Source organism: Castanea sativa, chromosome 8 (assembly GCF_040712315.1).
Source record: "Castanea sativa cultivar Marrone di Chiusa Pesio chromosome 8, ASM4071231v1".
Lineage (NCBI taxonomy): Eukaryota > Viridiplantae > Streptophyta > Magnoliopsida > Fagales > Fagaceae > Castanea > Castanea sativa.
Genome location: NC_134020.1, coordinates 50,497,781 through 50,516,824, shown reverse-complemented (window position 1 = coordinate 50,516,824; position 19,044 = coordinate 50,497,781). Strand labels below are relative to the sequence as shown.

The window sequence follows — 19,044 nt, the reverse complement described above, 5'->3', positions numbered from 1 at the left end:
TATATATATATATATTTTAATAAGAGTAATTTATATGGTAAAAAAATCACATATGTTGCTACTTCTCATGAAGAATATCTATAAGAAATTCAGTTCTGAACAAGCTTATGTGTCTACATACATATATAAACTAAAGTGTCATTATATATTTAAGGAACATTTAGATAGAGGAAATGATCTTTTGCCTTTAGATGTAAGACTGTCCACTGCTATTGGATTTTTACTTCAAAATTCGACCACCATCATGACCAGTATTTCTTAAGGAAATTCTTGAATCAGTGGGCTGAGAGTTTAGGATATCTTTTCAATCTGTCCTTGAAATTTACATAGTTAATGCCAAAACTAAGAGTGTAACCAAAAATCAATTTGAAGTCGTCCAACAATGTCCAAGCAAAATATCCCTTAACATTAAGGTTATCCCTAGACCAACAATGAAAGTCAAATTAATTTATATATGTTTGTACAAACAATGTATATTTTACAGAGAAGAGAGAAATCTTGTTAAGCAACTAGTTTTTTCTTTGTGAGAATGTCAAGAACTTACTTCATAGCTCGATGAAGATACTAGAGATGGCGAAAATGATAAACAACAATTCTATGTTTGTCCACAAAGGCTTCCTCAAACGCCAAGGTGGCATTATTGAATTCCTCAACTCCTGCGACATAGTGAGGGATATTTAGCTTAAAATAATTTATAATGACATATAACAATCATTCTATTTGAGCAATTTTCTAAGGTTAGTATCATGACCTTATGGACTAATAATTGAGAAATTTTAAAGAAATTACCTTTCTCCATGATGTAAATTACTGGATTATGGTATTTTGTCTTTGTGTATAGAAAAGATCTCTAATACCTCTCGGGTAGATATAGAGCCAGTCTGGCCTGCAGCATTGATCGTTTTAAGTAATGGAGGTAATTATGAGTTGTATAAGAGAAGTTACTCAATCCTTTTCACTCAAAGTTGAACTAAAATAAATGTTACAAACTACTTTTACCACGTATGATCGAAGTACTAAGTATATATGGTGGGAATGGCTATTTTAGCTTTTGAGATTCAAATCACTTGGTCATGTAAACACCAAAAAATTTTATACACGATGATGGAGCCATAAATTTAGCAATTTGGCATAACAAAAAGTTATTTTATCTATTTTACCACTTCATTTTACAAAACACCAAATATTAGTAGTTTTATTTTAGCTTTTAACACAATAAAATAATATAAACAACATAATAAAATAATATGTCTACTACAATAAACAACGACTACCACCAACACAATAAAATAATATAATTTTTAATAAATTTTTTTTTTTAACCTTCTTAGCTATAGTGCACAACCTCTTTGACTGTGCATAGTAGCTCAACAACCAAATTTTTTGGCTTTCCCTCCACCATTGTAGCATGCTTTTTAGTATTGGTGGTGCTAAAAATAGCAATATGACTTTTTAGCACCACCAATATTAATGCTTAATAAGTTTAAGAGGACAATAGATTTTACAATTTTTTTCATAATTTTTGACATGTCCAATTGTAATTGATGCATAATTAAGGTGAAAGTGATGAATCTTGCTAAAAGTGATTGTATTGCAATTATAAACAATTATGCAATAGTTATGAAAGATATAAGTATTTCTTTAATAGGAAAATTTAATGTTTACATTATACTTGTACTTGTAAACTTACAATGTAGACATGCAAAAAATATACAATATTTACCATTTTTTACAAATATATATAACACTCACCATTTTTTTGTATCTACCGTATAAAATTATGTAGTTTACTAATGTATACCTTTAGTGTATATATTAGTAATACCATTTTAGAAAAAAAATTTATGGGATAATGAAAAAGTAACTGACTTTGTTGATAGTTTTTTCAATTTCTTTAAAAAAAATTTCTAAAATAAATGATTAATATATATTATAAGACACATATTACTCGGACCCTAAATTTATATGAAAAATAAAATATAATTATATAAAGTTACTCTATGATACTAAACATTTTACAAGTATTCCAACAACAAGGCACACTATATCAATCAAAGAGCAACTATTTTGATATATGTGTCAATCACTTCAGCCTTCTCAAGTAAACAATTCCAATAAATCCACCTTAGCAAACCAGAGTATTTTCATAAAAGGTCAAAAGTTTAGCTGCTATTCAAAACAGTACATGCTATTTTCATAGAGCTTAAATTCAGTCTGGAGTTAGCGTAAAAGGTGACTTTTATGCTAGCCAACGAGGAGGCAACCACGTTATCACTTATCACCCTAACAAATTTCCCATTTATTAAAAAAAAAAAAAAAAAAAAAAAAAAAAAAAAACCATCGCATATCAGTTTCAGAGGAAACAATATACCCAAACACCAACTTCCACGCCTCACATGGATTCGGTGTTGGAACCTCGGATTTGTTTGCAAGCATTCCTAGCTAGTCTTCTTACTTCATTGCTATGATGTTTCCTTGGTGTCAGGGGCAAGGACACCCACTTCAACTTTATTTACAGACATGTATACGCTGCTTTGACTCAGAATGGAAAATAAGTTTAGTTATTACAGAAGCAGAAGTGGAACCCATATATTTCAATAATTTTACCAGGAACATTCCTGGTAGATACTCTGTCTCACTTTTCTTCTTACCGCTACGCAGAAACACTTTCACGTTTCACCAATGACCTTGAGGTCGCAACACCACGATCATGACGGCTCCAACGTATTTTCCAGGTTCCAACACTGAATCCAGCGGAGGCACGGAGGTTTGGTTAAGAAGAGGCAGACGACGTTTGGGTATATCTTTTCTTCTAAAACTGTTATGTGATGGTTTTTTTTTTTTTTTGAAATTGGGGATTTGTTAAGGTGATGACATGGTGCTTCCTCATTGGTTGGTGTAAAACCTACCTTTTATGACCGAATATAAGCTAATTTTCATATAGCTATAAGCCAGCCAAATATATATATATCTCTGCTACACACCTGGGGACCAATGGGGATCCCATTTCGCTCGGCTAAAAAAAAAAAATTGAAAAAAATGAAAATCATTGTCTAGTTATTATGAGCCATGTAAGCAAATCATTATCATAACTCAAGAGTTGTAGAGTATGTAATTTTGTACGTACTTAAAAGTTTCACTAGTGAATCAGTTAGGTAGCTTGCATTTCCAACTTTAAGCTAAGGTGCGTAGATTGCAGATGTGTTTAGATACTGCTTATTTTGTTAAAATTGACAAATTATTATTAAAAGTATAGTAGATAAAAGTAAAAGTTAGTTGAAATAGTACAATAGGATCTATGAATAGTATCAAAAAGTGAAGTGGAACTCATGAATAGTGGCAAAAATAAGCTGAAAAGTGAAATAATTTTAATTTTTTATCCGCATCCAAACGCACATGACATATCTTGAGATATAATAGTTTAATCCAATAAAATCAAATGACCCATTTACAATCTTGGATTGCTCTTTCGAGAACTTGAGTAATCGATTTCCAACGAGAGATCATATTCTACGTGGATAGTCACCATTTATCAAGGGGTCCATGAACTTGCGATAATATATTCATTATAATTCATTCAAATCCTGAAATTTTGTACCTACTATTAGTCTAGGAAATATTTACATAGATGTCAATCATGAATTTCATATTTGATTGTACTTTGTAGAGTTCTTAATTAAGTACAAAGCACAATAAGTTATGAAGTTTCAACCTATAACGTTCGCTTCTGATGATAGCTATTTATCATTAGAACAAGACACTAATAAGTTTTTGATGTAGGCGGGAATTAAACTTCAGATCTCTTATATAACCATTAAAGACTTTATCAGTTGAACTAACTGAAACTCACAAGCTATGAAGTTCAATCAAAGCACAAAGGTCAAGCAGTACTTACCATCCAAGTATAAAATGAAGTGCTTGTAGCGCGGCATTATGATGATAGCTATTTATCATTAGAACAAGACACTAATAAATTTTTGATGTAGGCGGGAATTAAACTTCAGATCTCTTATATAACCATTAAAGACTTTATCAGTTGAACTAACTGAAACTCACAAGCTATGAAGTTCAATCAAAGCACAAAGGTCAAGCAGTACTTACCATCCAAGTATAAAATGAAGTGCTTGTAGCGCGGCATTATGATGATGCCTCGTGTCAGAGAATGGCACCATCCAAGTGTTATCCCTGTGGTGCCTTTCTACCTTGCCTAGTGCATATTCAGCATTTCGTTAATCCATTTTTCCAAATATGTGAACTTGGTTTTTTGTGTGTGTGTGTGTGTGGATAACTTGTATATCTTTTTTGTCTCTCTCAAATATGAGGGAAATTACATTTTTATTACTCGATTTTATAACATTCAAGTCAAAGTTGGTACGTGAGTTTTAGTAAAATTAGTAAAGTCTTTTATAGTCAAATAAAAATCTGGAGTTTAATTTTTACCTACATAAAAAATATCATTTCAAAATATATTTATGCTTTTACATAATTTAGGAAGATCCTTAAACAATATAGTCTTAGATTAGCCTACAAAAGATCTTTGAACTGTTAATTACGGTATAAGTTTAGAAAAATGAAGTTGATGTAACATGTTCTTCTGTGGTTGGTACCTCTCCTAGGATATGTTGTGTGTGTCATCTTTGTTCCACTGGCAAATGAAAGAAAGTCAACCTCAAAGGATTGGTTTAGCTATTTTTACAAGTCTGACATTTTGAATTCAAATTATCTAATCAACGCCCAGTGGTCATTCCTTAGAATATATATATTTTAATTACCACTCGTTTGTGTGCAAGATAGGGGACTGCATAAAGCCGATTGATGAATCAAGTGCTTTAAGAATTTTCTACACCCATGTTGACAAGTGACAACCAATATAATAATTTTTAGTTTTTGTTTTTTTGAGAAGAGTGATAACTCCTACTTAGTTGGGATGTATGTTGGAGTGATCGAGAAGAGACAAGAGTTGGGCCCAAAGCTTATCAACCTAGAAACATTGTAATGTCAGCTAAGCTCTATGTATTCACCACGAAAGGATTCCATTTGGTGTCGAGTGCTATCTGTAAAATATGGCCCATGTGATCCAAACCTTAGCCAAGTATAGGTCAGACCACTAGGTCTTGTTAGTAATTGGACAACCATTAAGGCTGGGTAGCCTATTTTTGTGAAAGGATCCAGATGGGTGATTCACAAAGATTCTAAATTATGCTTTTGGGCCTCAAATTGGACTACACCTGGTCCAATTAAATCTCTAATTTCTGTGCCTCCACACAGAGTCTGATTAATCATAATGATAACTACATGGCTTGTTTCTCAAAAAATAAAAAAATAAAAAACCCTACATGGCTTTGCCCAAGGGAGAAAAAAAATATATAGTAATTTGATTAAGAAAATTTGAGTTTGTAAAGAGTGACATTATCTTTTATTGAATACATACATTTTTTTAAGAAGAAAATATATACATTATTTAAAGAACATAAAATAGAAAAGAAATGATCTTAAAGTCTTCTTTACGATGTAGTTCAACATGAGCATAGTCATTAATTTGTCATCTTATGGCTTGAGGAATCTCTTAAACCAACGGGCAGAAAGTTTGGGATATCTTTTCAATCCATTTTTGTAATCTACAAAGTTGATGCCAAATCGAACGGTGTAACCTGAATTCCATTCAAAGTTGTCCAATAATGACCATGCAAAATATCCCTTCACGTTAACACCATCCCTTAAAATAAAAAAATAAAAAAAAAGTTCAATTGGGCTTTAGACATAACAATTTTCATAATTATTAATATATTGTTATTAGTGGTAATAAAGTCATATTAGTATTAAATCTGAAAGAGAGAGGTCTTCTTTGCTTACTTGATAGCCTTATGAAGATACTGAAGATGGCGATAATAATAATCAATTCTAAAGTTGTCCACAAGGGCTTCCTTAAGCGACAATGTAGCATTATTGAACTCATCAATGCCTATAAAATAGTGGCAAATATTTAGATTCAAATGGAAATCAAGCTACCATTCCTTTCAAATTTTATATTTCTAACTTAACTTTATGTGACCATAATTGAAAAGTTTAAAAGATAATTACCATTCTCAGTAATAAAAATTAGTGGGTTATGGTACTTTGTCTTTGTGTATAATAGAAAGTCTCGAATTCCTCTTGGATAGACATGGAGCCATGATGAAGCCGCCTGAAATTTCATTTTAAAAAAAAAAAAAGACAAGAAACAACTGGTTAAAGCCCCATTGCAATAGAAGTCATTGAAGAACTCATCGGAATCACCAACCGGTAGGAGAAGCTGTCGGAGATTCTCTAAATCTCCAGAGTTATCACAAATTAATATGTCTTTTCAGATCAGGAAAAAAAATATATAATGTCTTTTCGTTAACCATTAGGGATTTATATATTTTCCCATGGATATCTTTTTCTTCAAATACTACGGAATGTTGTTACTTGTTCACCAACCTGACATTGTGGTCAATTCCCTTCAAAGAAATTGTTTTTACTAATCAATTTAATTTGTATTTTATGTCCATCAAATCAAATAATTTTCATCTTCATGAAATATTATGCCATGGAAATGAACTTTTTTTTTTCCTGGCATACAAGGGTTTGGTTAGTCTGAGGCAATGGGTTTCGAGAATTAAGAGATGAGATTTAGAAAAGGCTTTTCATATTTCAATGCATTTTTCGTACTGTGTGTGTGTCTATTTTTAGGATTAATGAATAGACGTTAATATATGTAAATATCAAAATCTAGAGCTTAGAGAATTTCTGGCGGCTTCTTAAAGAAAATGAAGTTTGTTATATAAGAATATCCAACAAGGGTTCCCAAAAAAAACAAATGCTACAATTTGTGAAGTGCTGCAACTATAATTTTTGGAATTCTTTAGAATATGATTTCTTGTTACTTTTATAATTTTTGGAATTATTTAGAACATGATTTTACTTCTTTGTTGTCAGATTATTTATGGACTTTTCTAATCAAACTGAAATCATTACAAGTCTTTTTTTTTTTTTAATGATCTATATAGAAATGTTTTTATTTGGAAAAATTTTCATAGTTGGATAACAAAGTTTTTTTTTTTTTTCAAAGACTTTTAGCCATCTTTCCTTCTATATCCTTGTTTAATTTAATTTTTATTTTTTTTTATACATTGACAATTGAGGGTGAAGTGATTTGAATCAACAGATGTCAATTAGTTGAATTACAAGACTTCTAACTTTTTATATCGTTTAATTTCTTTAATAAAATATGACACTTGACATATTTTAAAATTCAATAATCTTTTTTATTTTATTTTTATATACAAGATAGAAATTCTACTCTAACATAATTCAAGTACATGTGTGTGAAGCTTTTCTAACCAGTATATTTACCATTTGATCGAGAAATTTGATTTTTTTAATGCATTGTTTTAAGATGTCAATTTTTTTTTTTAATCTTTAAGTTGTGTGAAAATTAAACCATTTCAGAATTTGCATAAAAGAAAAAAAAAATTGAATCAAACTATTGTAAGTTTTTAACTGTCTAGAGATTTTTATCAATCTAATGTATGTTCAATTTCATACGCACCTCTGGACCGATGAGGATCCCATTACGCTCAGCTGCCGCATCAAAAGAAAAAAGCATGGTCTTCTTAGTACTTATAATTTACATAACAAAATCAAAATCATATGGCTCCAAATGTTTGAGTTCATACCAGAAACATTAGCTCGCATATCTGTAGTGTAGCTTGCGTTTTCAGCTTTGGGTGCATCAGCTGCATAATTAGTAGTATAGTAGTTTAACCCAAGAAAATCAAATGATCCTTTTACAAGCTTGGATTGCTCTTCTGTGAATTTGGGTAATCGGTTGCCAACTAGAGATTGCATGCTATGTGGATAGTCACCATTGGTTAGGGGATCCACAAACCTACAACAAACCATGAAATTTCATTTCTTTACTGTACCTATTATATTAAACTAGCAAAGGGTTTTTTTTCTATTCTTTATAAATAACTAGCAAATAGTGCAATGGATATATTCAAAACAAAGCGTCATGTAGTTTTACCATCCATAACTGAAATCAATGGCTCTTTGTGTAGCATCATGGTCGGCCCTCGAGTTAGAGAATGGCACAAACCAGGGTGCATTTAGGGATATACCGATAATGCCTTTCTGTACTTCCTGCACATAGCGAAAGCTTGCTTAATTTTAAAGACACACTCAAGCTAATGTAATTATATTTTTGTCAACTTTTAACAAATTAATATATAAACTTTCAACAAAAAGTTAATCCAATCCCAAACTAACGGAAAAGAGAAATGCTTACTAAATTACTAATACTGAAAAACAAGTTTAACTTGCAAATTTCATCTAATTTTATCTTCGCTGCAAATAGTTCTTAAATGAAGTATCTTAGATTGTCTTCTATCAAGTGCAATGCAACCATGTTTATTGAATGGGGTACAATTTTCAAGGAAAAAAAATGTAGTATATAAAAGAGAATTTCATGTGTGGAACCTGATACTTTTGCTTGTACACTTTGACAGCGGATGCATGAGCGAGAAGTTGATAATGTGACACCAAATACGGCTCTATTCCGGAATCTCCAACGGTGCAACTAGAACATCGATTTGGTGGTGATTGCCCCGTAACATAACCACCATTGACGTAACTCCATGGTTCATTTAGTGTGATCCAATGCTTGACACGATCACCAAATTCTTTAAAGCAAAGCTCAGCATAATCCTGAAAATCATCCCTAAACATATACATGCAAAAATATCAAAACAATTTAACACTTGACATTACACCAATTAATTGTGCATTGTTCGTGAGCATATCATTTATAGCATGATTTAGCTATGAAACTAGAAGACCTATCCAAATAGAAAAAGACTTCTTTTTTTCTTTTTCTTATTTAATGTAATAGTTGGGAGAAGGGGGATTTGAACTTTGATGTCTCCACTCTTCGGTCTCTAAAAGGTGACAATCAATTGAGTTATAAAGATCTTGATAGTGAAAAGCTTTTTACATAAATTAAAATTTTTCTCTATTAGTGTAATACATTTGTGAATGGATAATAATAATTATTATTATGTTATTGATATAAATAATGACTAAATTATAAACTAGTTAAATTAATTACACTTTCTAACTTTTGCTGATTTTCAACTCAATCGTGTAAATTCCACATTTTTCATTTCAATTCTTCAGCTTTAATATATTTACAACTAAGTAATTCTATCTAATTTTTTCCAATCTCATAGTTAGTTTTAATATTTTTCATTTCTAAAATAGATTTTATTTTAGTGGAGCAAATAATTGGACAGAAGGATTATTTTGGAAACAAAAAGAAATTAAATAACTCATTATGGGAAAATATTAAAAACGTGTGGAAGTTAAATGTCTTATTGAGATTGTAGATTAATATTAAGTTAATGTATCATAACATGATCTAACATAAAAAAATATCAATGATAAATTCTTAAAAATTATATCAAACTTAGAAATTCTTTGTAAGACAATGAGCTAACAACTTCACAAATAAGTCATTAATTAATAATAATAATAATAATCATCATCATCATCATCATCAAAATGGGCCTCCCTTTGATTCCTTATCTTCAAAATGGGTCAACAATTTAAATTTTAAACATCATAAGCAACACGATGAAAATTGTGGAAAGTATAATAATTAGAATTCGGATGAATAAAATGGCCAATCATAAGTTAAATTAATCACTTACACAATATGAGGACTCAGAAAACCACTATACTCATCTTCCAATGCCTGGGGAAGATCCCAATGGAAGAGGGTAATAAAGGGATGTATACCTGCATTCAATCATAGCAGACAACAATGAATTAATAGCGCATGCATGATAAGTTGGTGACATGTGATGGAATATAAGAATCATTCATGACCTTTGTCTAGGAGCTTATTGATTAGTTTGTTGTAGTATTTGATTCCTTCCCTATTCACACCCCCAGATAGTTTTCCTTCTGAAATGAGACCCAAAAATGAGATTGTTAGGAACATAATATGATCACAAAACAATAGCAATTTCACTCCAGCCTAAGATGTGTATACTTGATGTACTCATTTTATGTCGTTGTCATTGGATGGATCTAACCTTTTTATGCGATTGTGAAAAGGATAATCTTACTTGGCAGTACTCGAGACCATGAGATTGAGAATCTATATCCATCTAAGCCCATCTTTTTCATAATCCGAACATCTCCCTACAATGTATAATCACAAAGCAAATTGTTGGAAAATCTGAAATGAGGATTTCTTATATTGTGATTATCTTATATTTGGTTAGACATGCTCAATAATTAGAAAAAAAAAGCATGTGGCAATTTATTTTTTGATAAGTACATGTGGGAAACATAATTGGACGTTGAAAATGTTTAGCTACAAAATTGGTTGTAGCCTTAAGCTAGAGCATTTCTCAATTTTTTTTTTTATTGAATGTGAGTTTTGACAAATCTACTATTGGATCACATATTCTTCTTATGTTCTTCATACTTGCAAAATTTATTGAAAATTAAAAATCAATATCTATGTCATCAATAAATTGTTTAAATAACAAGTTTTTGTAATTTAAAATTTTACATAAAATATAAGTTTGTAGATCATATAGTAAATAATATCCGATTGATACAAAATTTGATATTTGTATTAAGAGCTAAAAAAACATGCAATTTAACGGTTAAATTTTCAAAATATATAGTAATATTCATTTTATTGAATAAAATTGTAACATTAAACTACAATCAATTTTGTAACTAAACTTTGTCCTCCTTATAAAGATAACAAAATTATACAATTGTTCTATAAGACTTTTGATAATTAGGAGCTAATTAATATGAGTGGTTTTCTAACTAATTTACATAATACCTTGTAGCGATGATATTGATCATTAGCTACATCTCCAGTGCTTCTATCCGTTATCTTTTCTGCAATTTCATTGTAAGTTAATAATGTATTTAGAGAAGAACATAGGATTCTTTTTTCTTTTTTTACTATTTAAGAACTAGTAATTAGAGCCCTAAGAGAAATGGAACTAGTACTTAAGCCTCACAAGTCACAACCATAACATATACAACATATTTCTAGAGGGGGGGGGGGGGGGAGGGATGAAGAAAAATAAATACCAAAAGATAGGAATGTGAAGGTTTACACTGTATACATTGTTATTCTTCTTTCTTTCTTTCTTTTTTATTTTATTTATAATTTCTATAGATAAGCATTCTCAATCTCCGTCATAGATCTTGTTAAAACAAAATAAATGGTGTAGAATCTGTAGATAATGTTAGGTCATTAATATTTACATAAACATTATTAATAATTTTGATATTTATTTAACTTATTAACAATGTAGCAAAATATAAAAAAATTATTGTTAAAAATATTAAAATATACATTTTAATGTTATTTTGATATTTATTTAACATATTAATAATGTAAAAAATCTAGTAACTTATTGTTAAAAATTTTAAGATTTATGGATTAACCTTTTCCCCTGTACGACAATGAGTCCCCTTATATTCAAATTAGGCAAAGGATATATATATATATATATATATATAGAGAGAGAGAGAGAGAGAGAGAGTGTGTGTGTGTTTTTTATTTATTTTTTATACTACCAACATAGTGTCCAATTTCATGAGTTTACTAATTAATTATATATATATATATATATATATATAGAGAGAGAGAGAGAGAGAGAGAGAGTGTGTTTTATTTATTTATTTTTTATACTACCAACATAGTGTCCAATTTCATGAGTTTACTAATTAATTACTCTATACTAAAATTCCACATTTATGAGTTGTGAGTCGTGAATGAGTCTTGGCTTACTATTGTATTTTTTTAAAAAAAAGAGTATTGCCTTACTGAATTAGACAATTTAGACTATAATTTCCCATAAAAATTAGACCATAAGTGTTTGCTTCAAATACTATACTAATAACGACAAATTGAAACATCTGGTTTATGATGCATAAATGATCATAAACAAATTGTTTTTTTATAAAAAAAATTTATTTGATAATTGGAGGAGAAGGAATTTGAATTCTAAATATCTCATTTGGACTCCAACAAATATTAATCAATTCACCTACAAGAGTCTTAACTAAACACATGACATTAAGATCCTCCTAATTTGAAATGAATTATTTCATGGTTTAAATTAAATATTATATATCTAAAGGTGGCCAACCATCCATACAGAATGGCTTGTCAATAGTTACAACATTCATTACCTTTATTTTCCTAGTTTTTCTATGAAAAGAAGGTATTTTTCCTTACTAATTTTGACATGTTCATCGTCTGGCCTTACTAAATATGTTATTTAACGTAATTTTCTTTTTGTTATTTTCCAATACAGTAAGCCTTCAGACCAGTGTTGGTAAAAAGCAAGGGGCGCACTTAAGCGCAAAGACCTCGTAGGGCCTATGCGCAAAGCGTAAAGCGCAAGCGCACGCCTAATTGAAGTGAAGCGCACATTTAAAAATAATAATTTAATAAATTTAAAAATAATTATTAATGAGAAATGCAACAATCAAATTATCACAGAAATTGAAATAAAAATTTTTATATAATTCATATAACACTTAGATAAGCCCTACTTTTGCAATTTTAACACAAAAATTGCAAATCAAGTCTTTTTTTTTTTTTTTTGGATAAACTAGATATGAGTACTTCCATGTAATATCTTCTCTTAAATCTCCAATATCCATAATGCCCTATGACTAATTGGTAATATTAGATAATAATTTAATCACTTGTAACTCTATAGGAATTAGTCTACTATGTTCAACATTAACCACTAAAGTAATTAAACAATTACCACAAATATGTTATATCGTACTTCTTTTTTTCCATGAATAAGCTAAGATATGAGGACATAGCAACATGGTAATTGGTACCAAGCAAATATCCAAAAGGGGAAAAATAGACTAAGAAGAAGAAACTGGGTGGGTTACTGTTTCGAGGATAAAAATCAAGAAAAAATAAAAATAAAAATAGGGAAGAACTGGGAGATTGTGGGTTGGGTTTTAGCCTTTTAAGACAAGTTACACTCAAAATAGCTTTTTTTGATAAGTAAGTTACACTAAAAACATGTCCAATCAATGGTTTATATCAATAATGTCAAGATCCTAAAGTTTTATTTCAGTTTTGATTTATTTTTTTGAAAAATATAAAAAAAGCGCCAAAAAGCGTGCTTTGAGCTTTTTGAAAGAGCACAAAAAAGCGCGCCTAAAGCATGCTTCTTTGAATGAGCCTAGCTTTTGAGGCAAAAAGTGCTAAAACCTTGGAGTTTTGAGCTTTAAGCTTAAGCACGCTTAAAGCGCGCTTTTAACAACACTGCTTCAAACACAAAAAATTACACAAACATTTTCACAAGCTAGATGATGATTTGCATGACCTTTACAATACTAATTTCGCCTATAGGTTTTCACAATATATAGAAGCTTTGTCAAGCAAAAGTGTATATTCTAGCCTCCTAGAGCTGGTTCCGCAAAAAAAAATGTCGAGGCACAGTCACAGTGTAAAACAAGAAGCAAAAATAATTTATAATGCCACTACTTGTACAGAGAATTGAGCAACTATTTTGCTTGGTCCTAAACTTCTGAAATCCTCGGAGTTATCTCAATTTTCCACCCTTATATTAGCACGCATAGGTTTTTATTTTATTTTTTTTACAAGATAGAATTTCTACTCTAGCCTAATCTAAGTGTATATGTGAATGAAGCTCCCTCCTGGAGACTTGAAGCATGGCCCTCACACCCCACAAGCACTTATACTTGTGAAGTGACCATCGTACCAAGGGTGCGCGGTGATGCACGCATAGTGTTTGTTTGTTGTTTGTTGTTGTTGTTGTTGTTTGTTTTTTTTTTTTTTTTTTTTGCTCTTGAGGTAAGAAAAATGATCTTCTAAATTTGAAAATGAATTAATTTTGATAATAAAATGATTAATGAGTCTAATTCAAATTCAAATACTTCAATTAATGAGTCCAATTTTAAATTTTAAATTCAAATACAGGTAAAAATAGGCCACCAAATATCACTCCATTAATTCTCTCCAAACTATACGTTACAAATCAATAAATTAATTTGTAACAGTTGTAGGTTCCTTAAGTTTAGTTGTTTTGTTATAATTTTAAACCCCTAAAGTTTACATAAAATTTATAAACAAATGTGACAATGTATGTGATTGGTGGACTTCAACAACCTAATAAATGAATTTTTGAAATATGTTTGGATGATACATAAGTTTGTTTTGGTGATTGATGTCTCGGCCTGATGATAAAGAGCTGGTACCGGGAGCCGATGCTATAGGTTGAAACTCTCTCTCAAAAAAAAAAAAAAAAAAAAAAAAACTTCATGTAGTAAAAGTTGCAGTATCCTAGCATTACGTTTGTTGTAATTGTACATCCCTATAAACAACTAATGTAATGATATTTGTGTGTGTGTATCTATATGTATGTATGTATGTATATATGCAGGCAAAGCCTTTCTTTTCGTATTGAGAAAGCCGCTTCAGAAAAGAAGGCGGAGGCAGTTGGGGAATTGTGTATGTAATCTTTTCTATGTAATTTCACAACAAAACATTTGACGCAAGTTGTTACTAGTTGTTATTTGGGTCCAATACTTACATCTTTTTATTACCTACCATTATTTTAAATTACAAAATCTCCTTATTTTGTATTCCTTTAAATTTAATAAATAATGATTCATAATAAATTTTATAAATCTAAAAGTTTATAAGAAAGAGACCTGGATGTTCATGAGTGAGAGTGTCCCATATGCTTGGTTCTCTGCCATCTTCATGTGCTGCACCTTCATACTGGAAATTTGAAAGAACAGACATGTGCACATAATAATATTGATCATATTCTTGACATCTTAGGACACTTGAAGAAATACTATGATACAAATTAACAGAGGAGATTGTGACTTAATTACCTGATAAGCCGATGATGCTGTCCCAAAAATAAAATCACTTGGAAAACTAGTCCGGTTGAGTGAAGAAACGTCAAATTTTGGTGAAACGGCAATGACATTAACCAATAAGCCAAGAAGAACTAGAAGGCCCAAGACTGGATAGCCTTGAAAAGCCATAATTGATTTTGGTTTTTTTTTTTTGTGTAGCACTAGTTTTTCTTTTTTAATAGAGAGGCACTACATATCTAATTCATTTAGAAAAGAAAAAAAATAGAAGCCGAAGGGAAAAAAATAGAGAAGGACAGGCTAATTTTAGTGATCAAAGCTGTCCTTCAATCTATTGTTTGAGATTGTATGTACAATTATAGATATCCTCCAAGATAGATTTTTCCCTATCAAAATCCATAAGATTTAGAAAATTTCTCTAACTGTCACAAACAGCAAATCCTAAGAAGGAAAATTATTGAATACTCCGGGAGTACTATAAATGCGTACTCTCTTCTCTCACATGAATTGTGGGTCTCACTATAAATTTAATTAGTAGGGCCTACAGTTATGTGAGATGGGGGAGCACACATCTATGGTACTCCGGGAGTACCCAATAATTACCATCCTAAGAAACTTAACATCCTGAAACCATGGGTATTAATACAACATGCACCTCTCAAGTGTAGGATGATTAGTGGGTTCCAGTTAGCTCAACTGGTAAAGTCTCTAGAGGTTGAATAAGAGATCTGGGGTTCAATCCCTTTCTACTCCAAAAACTGATTGGTGTCTTGGTCTGATGACAAAGAGCGCTCATCAGGAGCGGACACCATAGGTTGAAAGTCTCTAAAAAAAAGTGTAAGATGATTAAATATGAAGCTACAAATAATTTAAGGAAAAGACGAATGCTATGTTTGGAAGTTTGGAGCAAGGAAGTCAATACCGTACCGGAGGCTGTACCGGTTTGGCCACCGGTACGGTATATTTCGGATACCGGTCAATACCGGTGTACCGTTTCGGGTTTACCGCTATTTTATATATTTAATATATATATATATATATATATATATATACACACACACACACATACACACAAAATCTCTATTTATCATAAAACATTACCTCAAAAATCCATGTTTACAATAAAACATTACTTCAATTGTTCATTGCATACAAACTTACAAAGAAAAAAAAAAACACAATATAAAAAACAAAAAACTTAATTGTTCATTGCTTACAAAGAAAATAAATAATACAAATAATTAAGTTAACACAAATTTAATACAAATTACATAAGATCATCTACTCTCATCCATCAAAAGGATCTACATCAGGACCATAATATACATGAGTATTAGCATTTGTCAACACAACATCATCATCACCATCATCCTCATCAAGAACAACAACATCATCATCATCATTATCATTATCTTCCAAATTCATTGTTGCTAATGGCTCTTCAATGCTAGCCCAATTCACATCTTCCTCAGTTAGTAACAAAAATTCAGAATCTTCAGCTACCCAATCATCCATCAAATCAATATTATCAAGGCTTATTGGATCCAAGTAATCCTTTGTCCTTCTAATGTTCCTACCAAAATCAATATCATACATTAATGACATTTTCTAATCATTCAAAATAAAATTTAAATATATTTAAAAACATACCTTTCTCGTAACAATAAATTATAACGAACAAATACTAAGTCATTCAAACGTTTATGCTCAAGCCTATTTCTCCTCTTGGAATGGATAAACTCAAATGTGCTCCAAGCTCTTTCACAACCAGTTGCACTACAACATTGACTTAGCACTCGAATTGCAAACTTTTGTAATTCTGGAGTGTCATTTCCAAATTGCTCCCACCAAGCAACTTCCAAAAATAAAAGAAAGTATTAATTTAGTACAAAGCAAATTCCAAACTTTCAAATGAAATATATATATATATATAGTATACCTGGATTTAGTTTTTCACGTTGACGGATTGCCATAGGCATTCCAAAGTCACCTAAAGCCTTTTTGTATGCTTCAATTTGAGAACTAAGAGTATCTTGCTCATCAGGATCAGGAACCAACCTTGTAATGGTACTAAGTAGGCCTTTTGTAATTTCTTTTTGCTTCTTAAACGAAGGCCTAAAGAAAATTCCAGGATTAAGATAACAACCTGCTGCATGTAATGGACTATGGAGTTGTTTATCCCACCTAGCATCAATGACACTAGTAAATGGTATATATGCAGAAATTTTATTCTTCAACCTTGCTTTTATATTCTCCTTTGCTTTATCCATTGCCTCATACAAGTATCCCATTGATGGTTTTTCATCCCCATCTACAAGACGAAGTACTCTAACCAAAGGCTCACTAATCTTCACTATTTGTTGACATTGTAACCAAAACTCTTTATCTTCCAAAACAAGTGCAGCCACCTCCTTTCCCATGACATCTCTAGCATATCGAGATTCAACCCATTGATCACAAGTAAACATTTGCCTAAGTTCTTTCTTGAACTTACTCAAGCATTGAAGACTTAAAAACTCAGTTGCAAACCTTGTGATGGCTGGACGAACCAAATCCCTACCATTAGTGAAGTCACTTCTCATCAAAGATAAAACCTTGCCATGGTTGTATATGAATTTGGTAATCTTTTTAGCTTTTTGAATAGTTTCTTGAACGATAGGAAAGTATCTCCTATCTGAAAAATTCTCCAACATTAAATCAATGCAATGGGCTGCACAAGGAGACCAATAGAATGACCCATATTTATGCATTAACTTCTTTCCTGCAGACTTGTAAGCAGAATCATTATCTGTAACGAACTGCACAATGTTCTCAACCCCAACTTCTTGAACAACTTTATCAAACAACTTAAACAATGTATCTGCATCCCTTGTTAGGCCTGACACACCAAGGGATTTAAGAAACATAGTACCTCTTGGACAATACACTAAAAAATTAATGATTGGAGTGTTCCTTTGATTTGTCCACCCATCTGACATTATTGAACATCCATAAACTTTCCAATCATTTTTCACATCTAAGAGATAATCATTCATTTCACCCATATGTTTTTGTAATAAAGGACCCCTCAAGTCATGATAAGAAGGTCCCTTAAAACCAGGCCCAATAGCTACTATACTATCTATAGCTTCTTGATAATACACAGAGCGGGCTGCATGGAAAGGTATATTAGCATGGTACCACCACCTTGCAAAATTCATTCTTGCCTTCTCAACCATTTGCTTTGAGGCCAAAGCAGATTTTATGGATGGTTGAGAGCCAGGAATTGTTCTTGGAGCAAAAAAGGATTTAATGTTGGACCTTTCTCCAACTTTTTCTTTCCCTTTGGTGTTATAATTACTAACTGATGAATGACTCTTTGAACCCCCTCTCTCATTATCATTATTACCTTCATCATGATCATCATCATCATCATCATCCTCCTCTAAATCATAGGGATTTGAAATTTGTTTACTAATTCTTCTTTTTTTCTTTTTACTTTTCTTTAAATCTTCAAGCAACTGTTTCATTTGCCATTTAACATCTTCAGATACTTTTTTACATGCTTCAACATCACCCTTAATCCCAGCTAAATGATACTTGAGCCTAGTAATTCCTCCCCCTCTTATCATTTTAGAACAAAAAATACACTGGGTGTTATTCCTTGCATCCGGCATAGCACGACCATAAGCCCATGCTGGATCCTCGGATCTTACAACCGGGCCAGACGCTACACTTGATTGATTTTCAGTCATAATTCACACTGCATATATACCATCAATTATTTGTTAATAATTCTAAGTTATCTTTTTATTAATAATAATACTAAGTTGTAATTCACTAATACTATCCCAATATCTCTTTCTTTCTAATAAGAATGCAATGCAACCTATTTCTTTCTACTTTTCAATTTCTTCATTATTATCCAAACAAATAATAATAATATCAAACTCATTCCCATCTCCATTAGTGTATACAAAATCATCCTCATATATTAAATATCAAACAAATAAACACAAAATTAACTTAAATATTGGAATTATAGTTATTATATTATATATACTCCTATAAATCACAGATTTTTACACATTAAAAACCAAAAAAAAAACAAAAAAACAAAAA

General features: G+C 30.9%; 2 protein-coding genes across 2 annotated transcripts; both read right to left on the bottom strand.

Annotated features, from left to right (window-relative positions):
- Positions 1-5,512: 5,512 nt before the first annotated feature.
- On the bottom strand, positions 5,513-15,155 carry LOC142607535 (beta-glucosidase 12-like). The gene is made up of 13 exons (XM_075779071.1): positions 14,959-15,155; positions 14,770-14,839; positions 10,886-10,944; positions 10,149-10,224; positions 9,907-9,984; positions 9,729-9,816; positions 8,500-8,740; positions 8,048-8,163; positions 7,698-7,909; positions 7,571-7,602; positions 6,082-6,184; positions 5,854-5,962; positions 5,513-5,716 (listed from the first exon to the last, which is right to left on the bottom strand). Exons 1-13 carry the CDS (start codon positions 15,112-15,114, stop codon positions 5,548-5,550), a joined length of 1,509 nt encoding a protein of 502 aa, XP_075635186.1. The 5' UTR covers positions 15,115-15,155; the 3' UTR covers positions 5,513-5,547.
- A 2,033-nt stretch (positions 15,156-17,188) lies between these two features.
- Positions 17,189-18,677, bottom strand: LOC142606501 (uncharacterized). Its single transcript, XM_075777839.1, has 3 exons — positions 18,422-18,677; positions 17,352-18,367; positions 17,189-17,254 (listed from the first exon to the last, which is right to left on the bottom strand). The coding sequence occupies exons 1-3, from the start codon at positions 18,675-18,677 to the stop codon at positions 17,189-17,191; spliced, it is 1,338 nt and encodes a 445-aa protein (XP_075633954.1).
- Between the last annotated feature and the right edge of the window lie 367 nt (positions 18,678-19,044).